The 13800-nt window shown below is 42.5% G+C and overlaps 1 protein-coding gene across 4 annotated transcripts in view; it reads right to left on the bottom strand.

The window, feature by feature from the left end:
- CLSTN1 (calsyntenin 1) overlaps positions 1–9925 on the bottom strand; it is a 60836-nt gene extending 50911 nt beyond the window's left edge. For 3 of the 4 annotated variants that reach the window (XM_054009111.1, XM_054009113.1, XM_054009112.1), the window contains exon 1: positions 9570–9925. In XM_054009111.1, the coding sequence (XP_053865086.1) occupies positions 9570–9660 (91 nt within the window). In that variant the 5' untranslated portion in view covers positions 9661–9925. The remainder of the gene's footprint in view (positions 1–9569) is intronic. The other variant, XM_054009115.1, reaches the window with a different exon arrangement.
- Positions 9926–13800: the final 3875 nt, after the last annotated feature.

Genomic DNA, 13800 nt, shown 5'->3' with positions numbered 1-13800 from the left:
CACCCATCTTAGTATTTAGGTTTCTAGCATTTGTATACAAGCATTTGTAATATCTGTCAATATTTAGCTGTCTGCCTTCACGTGATGTAATGAATAGGCCTCTTTCATTTGACTGTTTTTCTTCAGTTCCTACCTGTACTTTATCAACTTCTATCCTCTCTTCTTTGCTAGGATATAAAGTAGCCCCTTTAATAAATCCTCCCCAATGGACGTCACTGTCCAAACTGTGTGCTCCTCCACACCTGTCAGCTTTCTCCCAGCTCTTAGTTTAAGAACTCCTCTACAATCTTTTTAATTTTACATACCACCAATCTGGTTCCATTTTGGTTTAGATGGAGCCCATCCTTCCTGTACTGGCTCCTCCTTTCCCAAAAGGCTTCCCAGTTCCTAATAAAACTAAATCCCTCCTCCCAACACCATCATTTCATTCGTGAAACCCTGCAGTTCTGCTTGTCTAACTGGTCCTGAATGTGGAACTAGAAGAACTTCAGAAAATGCTTCCATTGAGATCCTGGACTTCAATCTCTTACCTAGCAGCCTAAATTTGGCCTCCACAACCTCTGTCCTATCTTTCCCTATGTCACTGGTACCTACATGTACCACAACCACAACTCCTCCTCAGCAGTGCACACAAGTCCATCTAGATGGATCAAGAGGTTTGCAACCTTCGTGCCCAGCACACACTTTATTTAGTGGTTCTCCCAATCATCACAAATTCAACTATCTATATTTCTAAGAATCGTATTTCCCATCACTATAACCTGTCTCTTCCTAATAAGTGAAGTTCCCTGCCCCAGAGAAGTATCCTTAGTGCGAGAGGATACCATGACATCATCTGGAAGGAAGGTCCCAACTATTCATAAAGTGCTCACATCTACTGTCATTACTTAGCAGACTGGTTACAACATGCTGAACTGAATAGAGGTTTTTTCCCCCCAAAGACCTCTATCTTTATCCCCTGGTCACTGCCTTGCATTACTCAAGCTTGGAGGACAGACTTGAAGACTGAATAAGTGTATAATAATTTAGGAGACAAAAAGTGAGCTTGTCATTAAAGCACAGGACTGACTCAAAGGGTCTAATTCCCAGTTTTCCCACAGATTTACTATGTGACGATGGACAAGTCACATAGCCTCACTTTATTTCCCCATCTATAAAACAGAAGCGATGACTCTTTAGACCCAAAGGTGCTAAAAGACTTGAATGAATTCATGTTTCGAAAAACTGGATGAATTTTGAGGCCTTTTAACAAAAGATATTAGAAAAGAGTAAAATAGAAAAATCCACTCTAAAGTGGGTAGCTCTCTCAGTAACTGAGGTGGCCATTTCTTTTAACTGAAAGCTTACATTCTGCAGAAAGTTTCCATTCCTTATAATAGAAGGAAAACCATCTAAACCAGTGGTGGGCAACCTGCAACCCATCAGAGTAATCTCACTGCGGGCCATGAGACATTTTGCTGACGTTGACCATCCGCAGACACCACCCTCTGTTCCTGGCCAATGGGAGCTGTGGGAAGTGGTGGCCAGCACGTCCCTGTGGCCCCTTCACCAGCAGGCGCTGCTTCCCACAGCTCCCATTGGCCAGAACAGAGAACCGCAGACATTGAGAGCTGCGGGGGGCAGTGCCTGCGGACGGTCAACATCAGCAAAATGTCTCTTGGCCCGAAATCAGATTACCCTGATGGGCCGCAGGTTGCCCACCACTGATCTAAACATTAACTACTAGCTAAAGTAGGATTCTTATGAGCTCCAAACCCTGTTCAGGCACTTCTGCAGCTGCTCACAGCTTTACCAAGCAACAGTAGCAGTGCAAAATTAGCAAGCAAAGTCATGTTCAGCACCTGCGCCAAAAAGTCATCACCTTTTCACTTGCCAGCAGTGGGGTGTGTCTGGAAAGCTAGGAATCTAAGAGCATTGAGGGTTGGCCCCAATACCTTTTAAATCTATCTGCTAATAGGTAAGAACAGAAGAACGGCCATACGGGTCAGACTAAAGGTCCATCTAGCCCAGTATCCTGTCTTCCGATAGTGGCCAATGCCAAGTGCTTCAGAGGGAATGAACAGAACAGGTAATCATCAAGTGATTCAGCAGGTACCTGATCATTTTTCAAGCCCTGAATTCGGATATGGCCAACTGAATTTAACTCACACAAACACTGGTCAATGAAATTTAATTTTGATGTTCTCCTTGGTTTTGGTATTTAAGAATGCTTAATGTCTATTGTATTGCTTTATTTTTCAAACTAAATGAATACTATACATTTTGGCAGGATTGGTGAATAATAATTTCACTTTCATTTAAAATAATTTATATTACCATGTCCAAAAGCACTACCCTTGTAAGATTTTTTTTTTTTTTTTTTTTTTTTTTTTTGGTATTACTGAGCTTCATGTATGAACCTTGTCATCTATTGGCAGGCTTAGAAGGATTTGATTTTTTTCTTTTTTAAATGGTAAATGTTGATTTCACCATACACAAAACAAACTACAAAAATAATTTTGATTATTGGATGGAAATGGCAGGCTAAGTACAAAAATGCTTCTTTTCAACTTAGAGTTTGATTTACGGATATTTACTTCGCATATTTTGACATGGGATATTGATAGTTTGTGTTTTAGCAGTTATAAAGCTTTAAGTTTTTGAATCTCAATGTCTGTCATTAAATAATTGTTTTGACCCCGCCCCATAATTTCCTCCAACTGTGAAAATTTAAAAAGTTGAAAAAAATAATTAACAATAAACATCAATATTATCTGTCAAAATTATTTTAAACAAATCTAATTCAGCCAAGCCTTTCTATTGGTTATGGAAAACTGCTTCCCTGAGTACAAACTTTGACTTGGGAACTGCCTAGTTCCCATATATGCAAGCAATCATAGTAGGAAACAAAGCTACTCAGAGGTTAGCATACCCTACCTACCCAGATACTGCTATGGATATTTTAGCCATCAACAAAGGCTAAAAACAGGCTTCTTTACTTTGAGAAAGACTAACTCATTCCAGATGACTGAGGATACAACTCTTTTTAAACAATTTAGCAAGGTGCAAATATAGTAACTTCCCACAATAGCTTGTGTATATTCTTTCAACTCCAGCTTGTCATTTTCTCAGCTATAATTAAACAAGACTAAACACACAACAAAACAGCAAACTGTAATGCTGCAAAGCAGCACAATATTTGATTCAACCATTTTGGGAGCAATGAATTCCTATGATGAAGGAAAGTAGCTCTGTGAGCAAGACTTAACGAGGACTCTCACCTTCATTGTACACAGCACATATATCACTGCTCAGGCTGACTAGTCCAAGTCACAGATGCCTTTTAAAATACACGTGAATACAAGTTTATGTTGTTATCTCTTCACACAAGACAAGAAAATTTCAAACCCCTTCTATTTCGGCAACTGACATCTTGCAAAGCTACAAGAAGCTTGGGATGTCTGAATGGCTAGTAATGTTAGCTTTCTTCCAGACATGTTCTCAACAAGAAATAAAGCCTTCAAATTGCAGAGCACTCCAGGAGGAAAAATGAGTCATTGATATATTATAAAAATCCTTTCCACATATCCCCAGGAGTCATAGCAGCCTTTAAGTGAGCCAACAGGTATCAGTAAAACTTTTTACCTCATGCCCTCCCTTAACCTGTCCGTGCCCCCTCGGCACAGGTCAAGGGGCCAAGGCTGGGCCCACAGCTGGGGCTGGGGCCAGGAGCAGAGCCAAGGCCAGGGTCAGGAGCGGAACTGGGTGGCACTCCTTCCCTGCCACCCATGGGGGCTGGCCTGGGCCTCAGCTGTGCCCCCTAAACATTCTGCCACGGCCGCCTAGAGCATGTACCCCCAATTTGGGGACCTCTACAGTAAAACAAAGGGGCACTATTTTCTGTGCCCCACTTCCATGGGTAGTGGAATAGAGCAAAACTGTCAAAGTCCAATTTCGGAATCATCATCATACGGGAGAAGGAAACCAGAAATAAGAAGACAATGCCAAATAAAAATCAAGACGCAGAACCAAAAAAACTGGTGAAAGTAATAAAGATACATCCAGAGAAAAGAGAAAAACTATATTTTTAGGTGTGTCCACAAAAATATTTTAGGTATTTCCATCCTTCATGGTGTCTCATCTACATCAAATTTTTTTAAACAATCCTGAAGGAAACCCTGACAGTCCCTGGATGTCTTCTCCAACGTAACTAAAACAAAAATGGAAAAAAAAATCCATCCCCATGAATTTATAACACTCTCAGTAAACACATGATAAACTCTTTTGCTTAAAGGCAGCCTGCATTGTCATGTGGTAGACCCAAATCAGATTATTTTCCGTTTCTCACTCCCAGGCAGAAGTAAGGGATCTGAACTAGAAATCAAACTTAGCCTATGTCTACATTATAGACACTACAGCGGCATAGCTACAGCACTACAACTGTGCCACTGTAGCAACACAGTATGGACACCTGCTAAGGTTTACCAAGCCCCTTTCATTGCTGTAGTAAATCCACTCCTCATAGGTGGTAGCTGTCAAAAGAAGAATTTTTCCATCAACCTGACACTGTTGTCACTGGGGGTTAGGCTGGCTTAACTACATCTCTCTGTACACCCCTGGGTGATGTACCTAGGTCATCCTAAGTTTAAGGTATAGACCAGGCCTCAGGGGTCTCCTGCACAGCCCTACAGACTGACACAAATTACAAATGAAGTTAATAAAAATGTAGGTTAATGAGCCTGTAGCCTGTGATTTTGCCATAGTTAAAAACCAAATAGATGGACAGGCATAGGCAGTGGGCAAATAAATTTACAATGAGTGTTTCATTGATAGTTCAGAAAGCAGAATGAAAACTTACATGGTCATATTCAATTTATTATAAGGTAACTAAAAAAAAAGGTTATTTCTACAACACTAGAGATTTCTATCAGTGTAATTTATGGCTCATATTACTTTGTTGGCTGTAAGGGGGGAGGAGGGGGAAAGACATGTGACCTGCACTCTATTTCTACAAGAGAAGAAAAAGTAGGTAGTGCAATGCTGGAAACATAGGCATAATAACTGATACTTGTTTAAACAGAATCATTTTTCTTCCACTTTAATCCCTGCAGATGCACATCATCTCATTTGTACTATGGATGGAAAAACCACTTAACGTTGTCTCATCCAACTTATAAGGTGGCCATTATACCACGCCTTACCCAACAGTATACATGCATTAATAGAAAGGTTTTTCTATCAGTAACTTATAAATTTCTCCTTCACATTTTCTCTTTTAGACCCATAAAGGACTTTTTAATTTTTTAAAGAGAGTAAAAGGAAGTCCTTTTGGATTTAGCCATCTTTTAGGAAAATTTGAAACTCTGCCTTTTCTGAGGTGAAAACAGGAACCAAATATACCACTCTGTATCAAGAAGACTGGCCTGTGTAATGTCTTGAATAAACAATCTGGAAAACCATATGGTAGTTGTGAGAAAGTTGTTTGTGGTTAGGTTTGAGAAATTCATAAGAACACAGGAAACCTCTTGAATTGCTCAAAATCAGTGATGATTTCCTGGGCATTACACTGTTTTGATTTTTACTGTTCCTTTCTGTGATCTTTATCACTCAGTTAAAAGACAGGACTTAAGGCCTGAGGTGAAGCAGGGGTAGCTTAATGTTTTACCTGGTCAGTAAATGACTGCTGAAGAACAAGTCATTAAATGTATTGCTTTCTCATTTAAAAGAAAGACAGAAAGAAAGCACTCTTCCCTTTTGCAATTCAATTTCCCTTTCAGTTATATTTATCAGAGTGAAGTATTTAACCAAAGCATTAAGGAGTATTTCTCAATGCTAACAGCTACATTTTTCCAATAATTTATGTTAAAAGGTTTAACAACTCTGGTATTATACTCATTCTTACTCCAACATAACTGATTACAAGATAAACACTAAAGAAATAATGTAATAAAAATTGCTTTTTTGAAGGACAGAAACACTAGGAAGAAATCAGGTCAAATTCAGACAACGACTTAGGTTTTTTTGTGTGTGCGCGCACACACACAAAAACCTAGACCCACTTAAAATGTTTCCATGTTTTGTCACGTTGGAGTTAGTTATTTTTTTTAATTACCACAAGAGAAACAGCTTCCCATCCCAAAGACATTTTCATGCAGTGTTTGCATTGTGTTAGGACTGGAAAGTGAAACTGATTACAAACAAAAAAAACCTAAATTGATTAGTCTGCTTTCACTATGAAAGATGAATGACATACAAGTATTCAATTTTCACGGTTTGGTTTTTAAAACTGTTAATGTATTAGTAGCATATAAGGAGATAGTATTTTTAATCTAAGAATTTAAATGTGTTTATTCAGTTTTATGCATAGTAACAGAATGCTATATATGTTATAAATTACACCACCATGAAAAGCTTTGCTAGCTTTCACTAGTTACATGATTTTTTCTATAAATTTACTTAAAGACACTTAGTCCATACTAGAATAATTACTATAGATTGTATCTTCAGATAAACAAAGTGTTCCAAGTGTAGCAGTCTCTAACTGTGAATGTACCGAAGCCAAACAAGGCCTCATAACCCATAATTCACAGTAACAAGTTAGTTAAGAACTAATCTTTAGAATCTAGCAGCTCAGGATTCTACTCCAGTAAAAGCCGCTTTAAGCTGGAAAATAAGAACAGTCTGGGCTCTAACAAGAAACTGCAGATTATATATAGCCTTCTGCAGAAATCTCAACAGTAAATAAAAATAGGCAAGTGGAAAATTAAGTTTCTGCAGCCATCTTTTCAAAGAAATAGAACAAAGGTAAGAGTGTATTCCATCTTCCTTCTGATATTTCTACTGTTACTTCAACAAGGTAACCAAGTATTCATGTTCTGCAGATACACAGTGTTAAAATGAGATTATGAGATGATTTCATAAATATTACATGTATAAAATATTGTTACATTTTGGTCTTTAGACTAGTAATAACTTGCTCTTTTCAGGTACTCTGACAAGAGTTTGTGCACTTTTAATCATAGCCACTATCTATAAAGTCCTGTAGACTTTCAATTTCTTATACATCTTGATGCTATTACATACTAGTGGATGCTATGAAAAGAAAATGCAGCAAGAGATTGCAATTCACCCCAGTGAATTTATAGAAGCAAACATTTTTACAGATTAAACTAAAATATTTCCATCCCAAGAAGTCATTTGCAAGACTTCTTTGCATTTTAATCTCTCTTCAAATATTCTCATTTTTGATGCTCCAACTTAAAATTATAAATTTAAAGTCCACAAATACCACCATAAGATCAATTAAAGAATCTTATATGCCTTTCGAATACATAGGTTTACATTCCAGTAAAGAATGCAATACAGTACTCTAATGAAATCTGTTCAAAGGCAGACCTGCAATGCGTATGCTTTCAGTTTGCAAGATCAATCAATATCCAAAAGGCTAACATTTAAGACGGGTATATAGCAAAGATGCAATAAAACGATGTATTTGCTTTAGGAACAAGACAATGTTCTCTATAAAATCATGAAGGTTACGCTCGGAGGGGCTCAGTGAGGTGTTAGATTTCCCATTTCTATTCACAGTTAACGATCAAAGCTCCTCCAGTAACCAAAATACCGTCATGGTTTTAAAACTGCACACAGATAACTGCCATTCAAGAGCCAGGGGAGAGGCTGTATTTACAATATGCAGCCAGTCTAGGATTGGGCGGATAGTTAGTCTCATCACATTTCACGATTTTAACCTTTCTTTGAAACAAGTTACAACCTCTATTCATTTCAAAGCAAACTACGCTTAAGGGGAGGAAGAAAATATTCACGACGTAAAATCCAAGATCTTTTGGGGGGACTATTATGTAACACACACACCCCTTGCTGCAGACTCCAATCAATGCAACCACCAAACCAAAACAGAGTCAGAACCATTATGCTTCGCGCATTCCTTTCCTTCCCACCAACATACATCTTAAAACAAAGTCATTAGCAGAGCCATTGCCTCCCCAGCCACTCCTGGACACCCGGGCAGCCGAGCCCCAAGCAGGCTTTAGTTTAAGCTACACCTCTCAGAAGGAAGAGAACAGCCTAACCCAAGGTGAGCAAGTCTCCCTTACCGGGAATAACCTACCACTACAACCTGTCATCACGCCCGGCTCAGCATTCAAGAGACGTGCGGGTGGCAATTCCCCTCCCTAGTTTGTGGGGGGTTAAACTCTCCCAACCACCAACACACACGATAGATCATCCCCTGATCGGGCTGTAGGGAAGTCTCCCTCACCAGGACAACTCTCTCCTCCATCACCCTTTGATCTATGATTAGGATAATGTTTCCCACACTCTGTATGGGGGGTAACTCCCCATCTTACCTCCTGCACCCCCTAACCGAGCACCATAGAGGAGAGGGAGTAACCCCCTCCCATCCCCAGCACCCTGGATAGGGGCATCATCATCCAGCGGTACCCATCATCCCCCAAAGGACGAAGAAAGCCAAAGACATTGCCTCCGCCCCAACTCAGCCCCCGCATAGGAGAAGGTTTTACTCAAAGTAAAGGGATTATTTCCCATGTGAAATAAGAGAGGGTTAAATCCCACCGGGAGAGGGGTAAAAGGGATATTACCATGGGGAAACCGGGTTAGATCCCCCCTCAAGGAGAGGAACGGGGGTCTCAAACCCCACAGATAGGTCGATAAATTGTGTGCCACAAGGAGAATGCGGTTAGACCCCACCGAAGAGAGGAACCGGGGGTTAAATGCCATAGAGATTATAGATGGGATGCATGAGATGTCATCGTGAATGGAGTAAACACCCCCCACCAAAAAAGGAACGGGGGGGGTCAAGCCTCCCAGAGGGGACAGCTAGGGTGCCATAGGGTTCAATTTATAGATGGGATAGATGGGGTGTCACGGGGGATGGAGCGAGACACCCTCGGAGAGGAATTGGGCGGTCAAGCCCCGCAGAGGACTGGCGGGGTGTCACGGGTAATTGGGGGGGGCGTCAAGCCCCGCAGAGGACTGGCGGGGTGTCACGGGGAATTGGGGGGGGGGCGTCAAGCCCCGCAGAGGACTGGCGGGGTGTCACGGGAAATTGGGGGGGGGGGCGTCAAGCCCCGCAGAGGACTGGCGGGGTGTCACGGGGAATTGGGGGGGGGGGCGTCAAGCCCCGCAGAGGACTGGCGGGGTGTCACGGGGAATTGGGGGGGGCGTCAAGCCCCGCAGAGGGCTGGCGGGGTGTCACGGGGAATTGGGGGGGGCGTCAAGCCCCGCAGAGGACTGGCGGGGTGTCACGGGGAATTGGGGGGGGCGTCAAGCCCCGCAGAGGGCTGGCGGGGTGTCACGGGGAATTGGGGGGGGCGTCAAGTCCCGCAGAGGACTGGCGGGGTGTCACGGGGAATTGGGGGGGGGGGCGTCAAGCCCCGCAGAGGACTGGCGGGGTGTCACGGGGAATTGGGGGGGCGTCAAGCCCCGCAGAGCGGGGTGTCACGGGGGCAGAGGTTAGCAGCCCCCCCATGCAGTCTCCCAGGGAGGGGTTCAGTGCGGCGGGTTTACCGTCCCTTTACACACGCGCGAGCACAGCCCCGGGTCTCACTCACCTCTAGCAGCCCAGAGCCCGCCGCAAAGCAGCCCAGTGGTCAGGAGCCAGGCGGGGGTTAGGAGCGGGCAGAGCATCCCGGGGCGCAGCATCGCTCGCTCTCTCCCCGCTCAGAGTGGGTGGGGGAAGGGGGGGGAATGACCCCTAAGAGACCGGGGAGGGGGCGCCCCCAGCGGGCCCGGCTGCGTCCCGCGCCGCGCGGCGGAGGGTCAGGGGCGCTGAGGAAGCTCCGCTCCCTTCCTCAGAGCCCAACGCTCCGCCAGCGGTAGCTAAGACCAAGATGGCGGCGGCTGATGCTTAGGCTCATTCTCTCCCGCACCGGTTACCAGGCGGGGGAGGGGGAGCGGGGGAGAAACCAACTCAGAGGGAGGGAGAGAGAGAGATGGGATATAAGGGATGGGAGAAACCACCTCATCCCTATGGAGGAGGGGAACAAACCACTTAATCTTCGCAGGGGTGCAAAAGGAGAGAACTCACCTGAGGCAAGAGGGTAGAACCATTTATGGGGGGGACACCTTATTTCTTGGGGTGGATTAGAGGGAGGAGAGAAATCAAACCTGTTGAGGGGGGTATTAATGGCGGGGAGAAACCACCTCATGAGGGTGGATAACATTTCTGCGGGAAATGTGGGGCGGGGGTTGAGGGAAGGAAAGTACCATCTGGGGCAGTAGACAGATGGGAAAAACCATCTCATCTATGTGGGGAGAAGGTTGTTTTCACTCTCTACCTGGAAGAATCCAAAACTACCCCGCCCTCTCCTTCTCTGGACTCATGTCATAGCCAGGGCTGGTTGTGCCTCTGCAGAGTCCAGTGCTTCCTCCTCCAGCGTGGGGATGGCTCCATTCCTTTTCCACTGAAGGGGGGTGGGAGGATACTGGTGCTCATGTGCCTGCCCTTTTGCATTGTATTAAACATCACATTGCAATGCCATCTCACATGATTTGTTCTGTATAGGTAGGAGGGAGGGATGTAGATGCTGATGCACCATCCATTTTGTATTGCATTGCAAGCTCTCATCGCTTGTATTGAACAGGGGGCAGAATGTAGATGATGATGCTCAATCAATTGTGCACTGTGTTAAGCACCACATAGTGGGCGCTACCAGGATAAAAATAAATAACATTGCAATGCATACTCCCGTGGTCTGTGTTGGCTGGAGTGGAAGACAGAGCTAAATGCTGATGCATTATTCAGTTGGCTTTGCAGTGCATTTCACACTGCAATGCAGACTCACTTGGATGCCGGGAGGGAAGGTAGAGATGCTCAGTTCCTTTTGTGTCGCATTAAACTTCATATCCCACTGCTGCAAACTCGCGTGGTTTTTCGCTGGATGAAGAAGAGGCAGAGGAGTTAAAACGGTGGCGCCCTGTTAATTATTTAATGTGTGCACATAGAGTGGGTGGATAGTGGGAATATAAAATACTGTATTACTAGCAACGCTTTGTCCTTTTTGTATTGTACAGTATTAAAATTCACAAACTGCAATGCAATGAAATCCATCCAGAAACCAAATCCTTCAGTCTTTACTCAGCCAAAAACCTAGCTGAAATCAAGGACATTTTTCCTGGGTAAGAACTGAGGAAAGATGGTAGGATTTACGTAAGAGACAGTTTGCAGTATAATTGGCCTAATGCAGCAATTATTTTCAGGAGCCTAGATTTCCCTCCAAAGTATGTAGGATTGTTGTCTTCTTTCTATTATTGTGTACTCTTTCTAGGGTTATGTTGTTAATTTTTCATGATTTTCTCCAAAGAATCATTTGCATTCCTGCCATTGAAATTAACTGTGTTACAAGATTGCTCTGTAGCTTGCTAATACAAAAATAACATTTTGCTCTTGTATACTTTACCTGAAGATCTGGAGTTACTTTACAAACATGAACTAATTAAAACTTCATGACTCAATAGTGGGACACTATCAAGTCATTCTTTTAAAAAATTACTTTTTAAAAATTCCAGTTCCTGATACATCAACTTTTAAATAATATCGCCTGACTTTCTAAATATTCCTTTACATTTTTATAAGAGATTTGCCTGCTCTCCTGTTAATGTTTACAAAGATATTTCCAGCAAGGCTGGAATTGACTCGAGGCCCTGATCCTGCAATCAGGGAGTTTTTCCATTAATTTCAAGGGGAGCAGGATCAAGCTCTTAGAGCCTGATGCTGCAATGATAGGCATAGAGGTCTGCCCACAAATATCACATTGTAGGCTGGTAGCCTACCAGAGAAATGGTAAAAGAGACCTGCATAAAGTACTGTTAAATACACAGCATGAAAAAAAATAGAGAAAAATATGGTGAGGGTTTTTTTTTTTTTTTTTTTAAATAATCTAAGGCCACAATGCTGCAAAGACTTATCCGTATGCTTAACTTTAAGTAAATGCATAAGTCTTTGTAGGATCAGGTCTATAGGTGATTTTTGAGTCTGTGTCCCTTTAAGAATTATTAGCCCCATTTTACAGATGGGGAAACTGAGGCACAAAATGCCTCTCCCATAACTGAGTAGTATAAACGTTTCTGCATAGAGTAGATATACGGTTTTTAGAGTACCCAAAAATCATGCCGACATTCATATTAGTGAGATGCATTTTTATATACATTGATTCTTTTTTATTAGGACACAGGGTTATTAGTTCTATCTGGGAAAACGTGCAGGTGCCTCACATGGAAGAAGCTTGCATGTGAATAATTCAGGTGCACAGAACCTGTTCAGCAGTGGAAGGATGATTGTCTCAGCTTCCTTTGTTATTATTGCTCTTTGATCAAAAAATTAAATCAGAGAGCCAATTTCAAAAGAGGAAAATCTACCTTCCCAGATTTATGGAGCTTCATAAAAGCCAAAGTGAGACAGACTGATTTTATCATTACAGAGATGACTGTTTTGTACCTATAAGCCATTTCACTCCCACAGTGAAATAAAAATAAAACAGACTGTTTTGACATCCCTGATATGGTTTTTGTTTCCGTATTTTTTTATAGATTTAAACTCATCATGTGACTTTAATGCTGGCATGACAGACAGCTCTGTTTATCTATAGAACAGGCAGCACCCATAACAACTCCTGCCACGTTGCCCCACCAATATACCAGCAAAGCAAACTCCAGATGTAGGGGCCATCCAGCCTTCCTGAGGCAAGAGGATAATTTATTCACCACACTAGTCAGTCTTTGGTCTACTCTACTAAAAGACAATTATTGTGCTGTTTTGTCTTACTCTTATGGACACTTCATGACTGGGAATTGGACAAAGACCACCAAACTCTTTTCATACAGGCCACCAAAGAGCCATCAGAGGCAACTTTCACTCTCTAGCATCCTGGGCTGGATTTAAACCGGAACCTGCAGGTGAAGATTTTCTTGCATTATCAATCCCCTAAATTATCCATCCCACCTCCAGGATGCTTATTTTAGTTTGGCAGCTATATATTCTATGATGTTGAAATATGAATGCTTCTTCAGTATGGAGCCAACATCTTGTGAGCATGTATCCCATTGCACATCAGAGAAAAGTAGTGAAAGAAGAAACAAAGTCCCACATCATTAAAAGGAGCTTGGGAAGTCTAATGCTTGGAGCAAGACGCTTCGAGACAGAATTCTTGGGTGCTATTCCTAGCAGTGCCAATCATTTGCTATGTGATTTTTTTGTTAAAAGCAAGCCACGTACTCTTTCTGTGCCTCAGCTGACCAATTTGTAATATGGTAATAATGAATAATAAATAATAATAATAATACTTCCTTATAGAGGTCATTTGAAACTTGTGTTTGTAAAGTAATATGTGATTCTCACATTTAAGGTGCTATGGATATGCACTGTATTATTATTAAAACAGACTGTCCCATTAGAAGATGACAGAGAGCATTATAGACGGTCTACAAAAATGTACGTAAAATCATTTATTTTCCCAAGCCCTGGCGCTTGATCCAGGGAGGTGCTGAGCATCCACAACTTCCCTTAGCGCCAGTGTGAGTTGTGGGTGTTGAGCATCTCTTGGGCTCAGCCACAGGGCATGTCTGGGTAGGCCCACTTTCTTTACACTGTTCCTTACAGATGCATCATTTCCTATGCAAACTGATGCTCAAGGAAAATGAAACCCTTCCGGGATCTTTTTCTGTGAGGCTCCATCCTGAGAGAACAGCTTCTGCTACTCAGATTGCTACTTTGAATTTCCAGGGTGCTATTCGGCAGCTGGAGAAATCCCAAATTGTGCATTGTTCAAAGAGTTTTATGAGAGC

This window comes from Malaclemys terrapin, chromosome 19, assembly GCF_027887155.1.
Source record: "Malaclemys terrapin pileata isolate rMalTer1 chromosome 19, rMalTer1.hap1, whole genome shotgun sequence".
Classification (NCBI taxonomy): domain Eukaryota; kingdom Metazoa; phylum Chordata; order Testudines; family Emydidae; genus Malaclemys; species Malaclemys terrapin.
The sequence above is the reverse complement of the archived record's forward strand: the minus strand, read 5'-3'. Positions and strand labels throughout refer to the sequence as shown.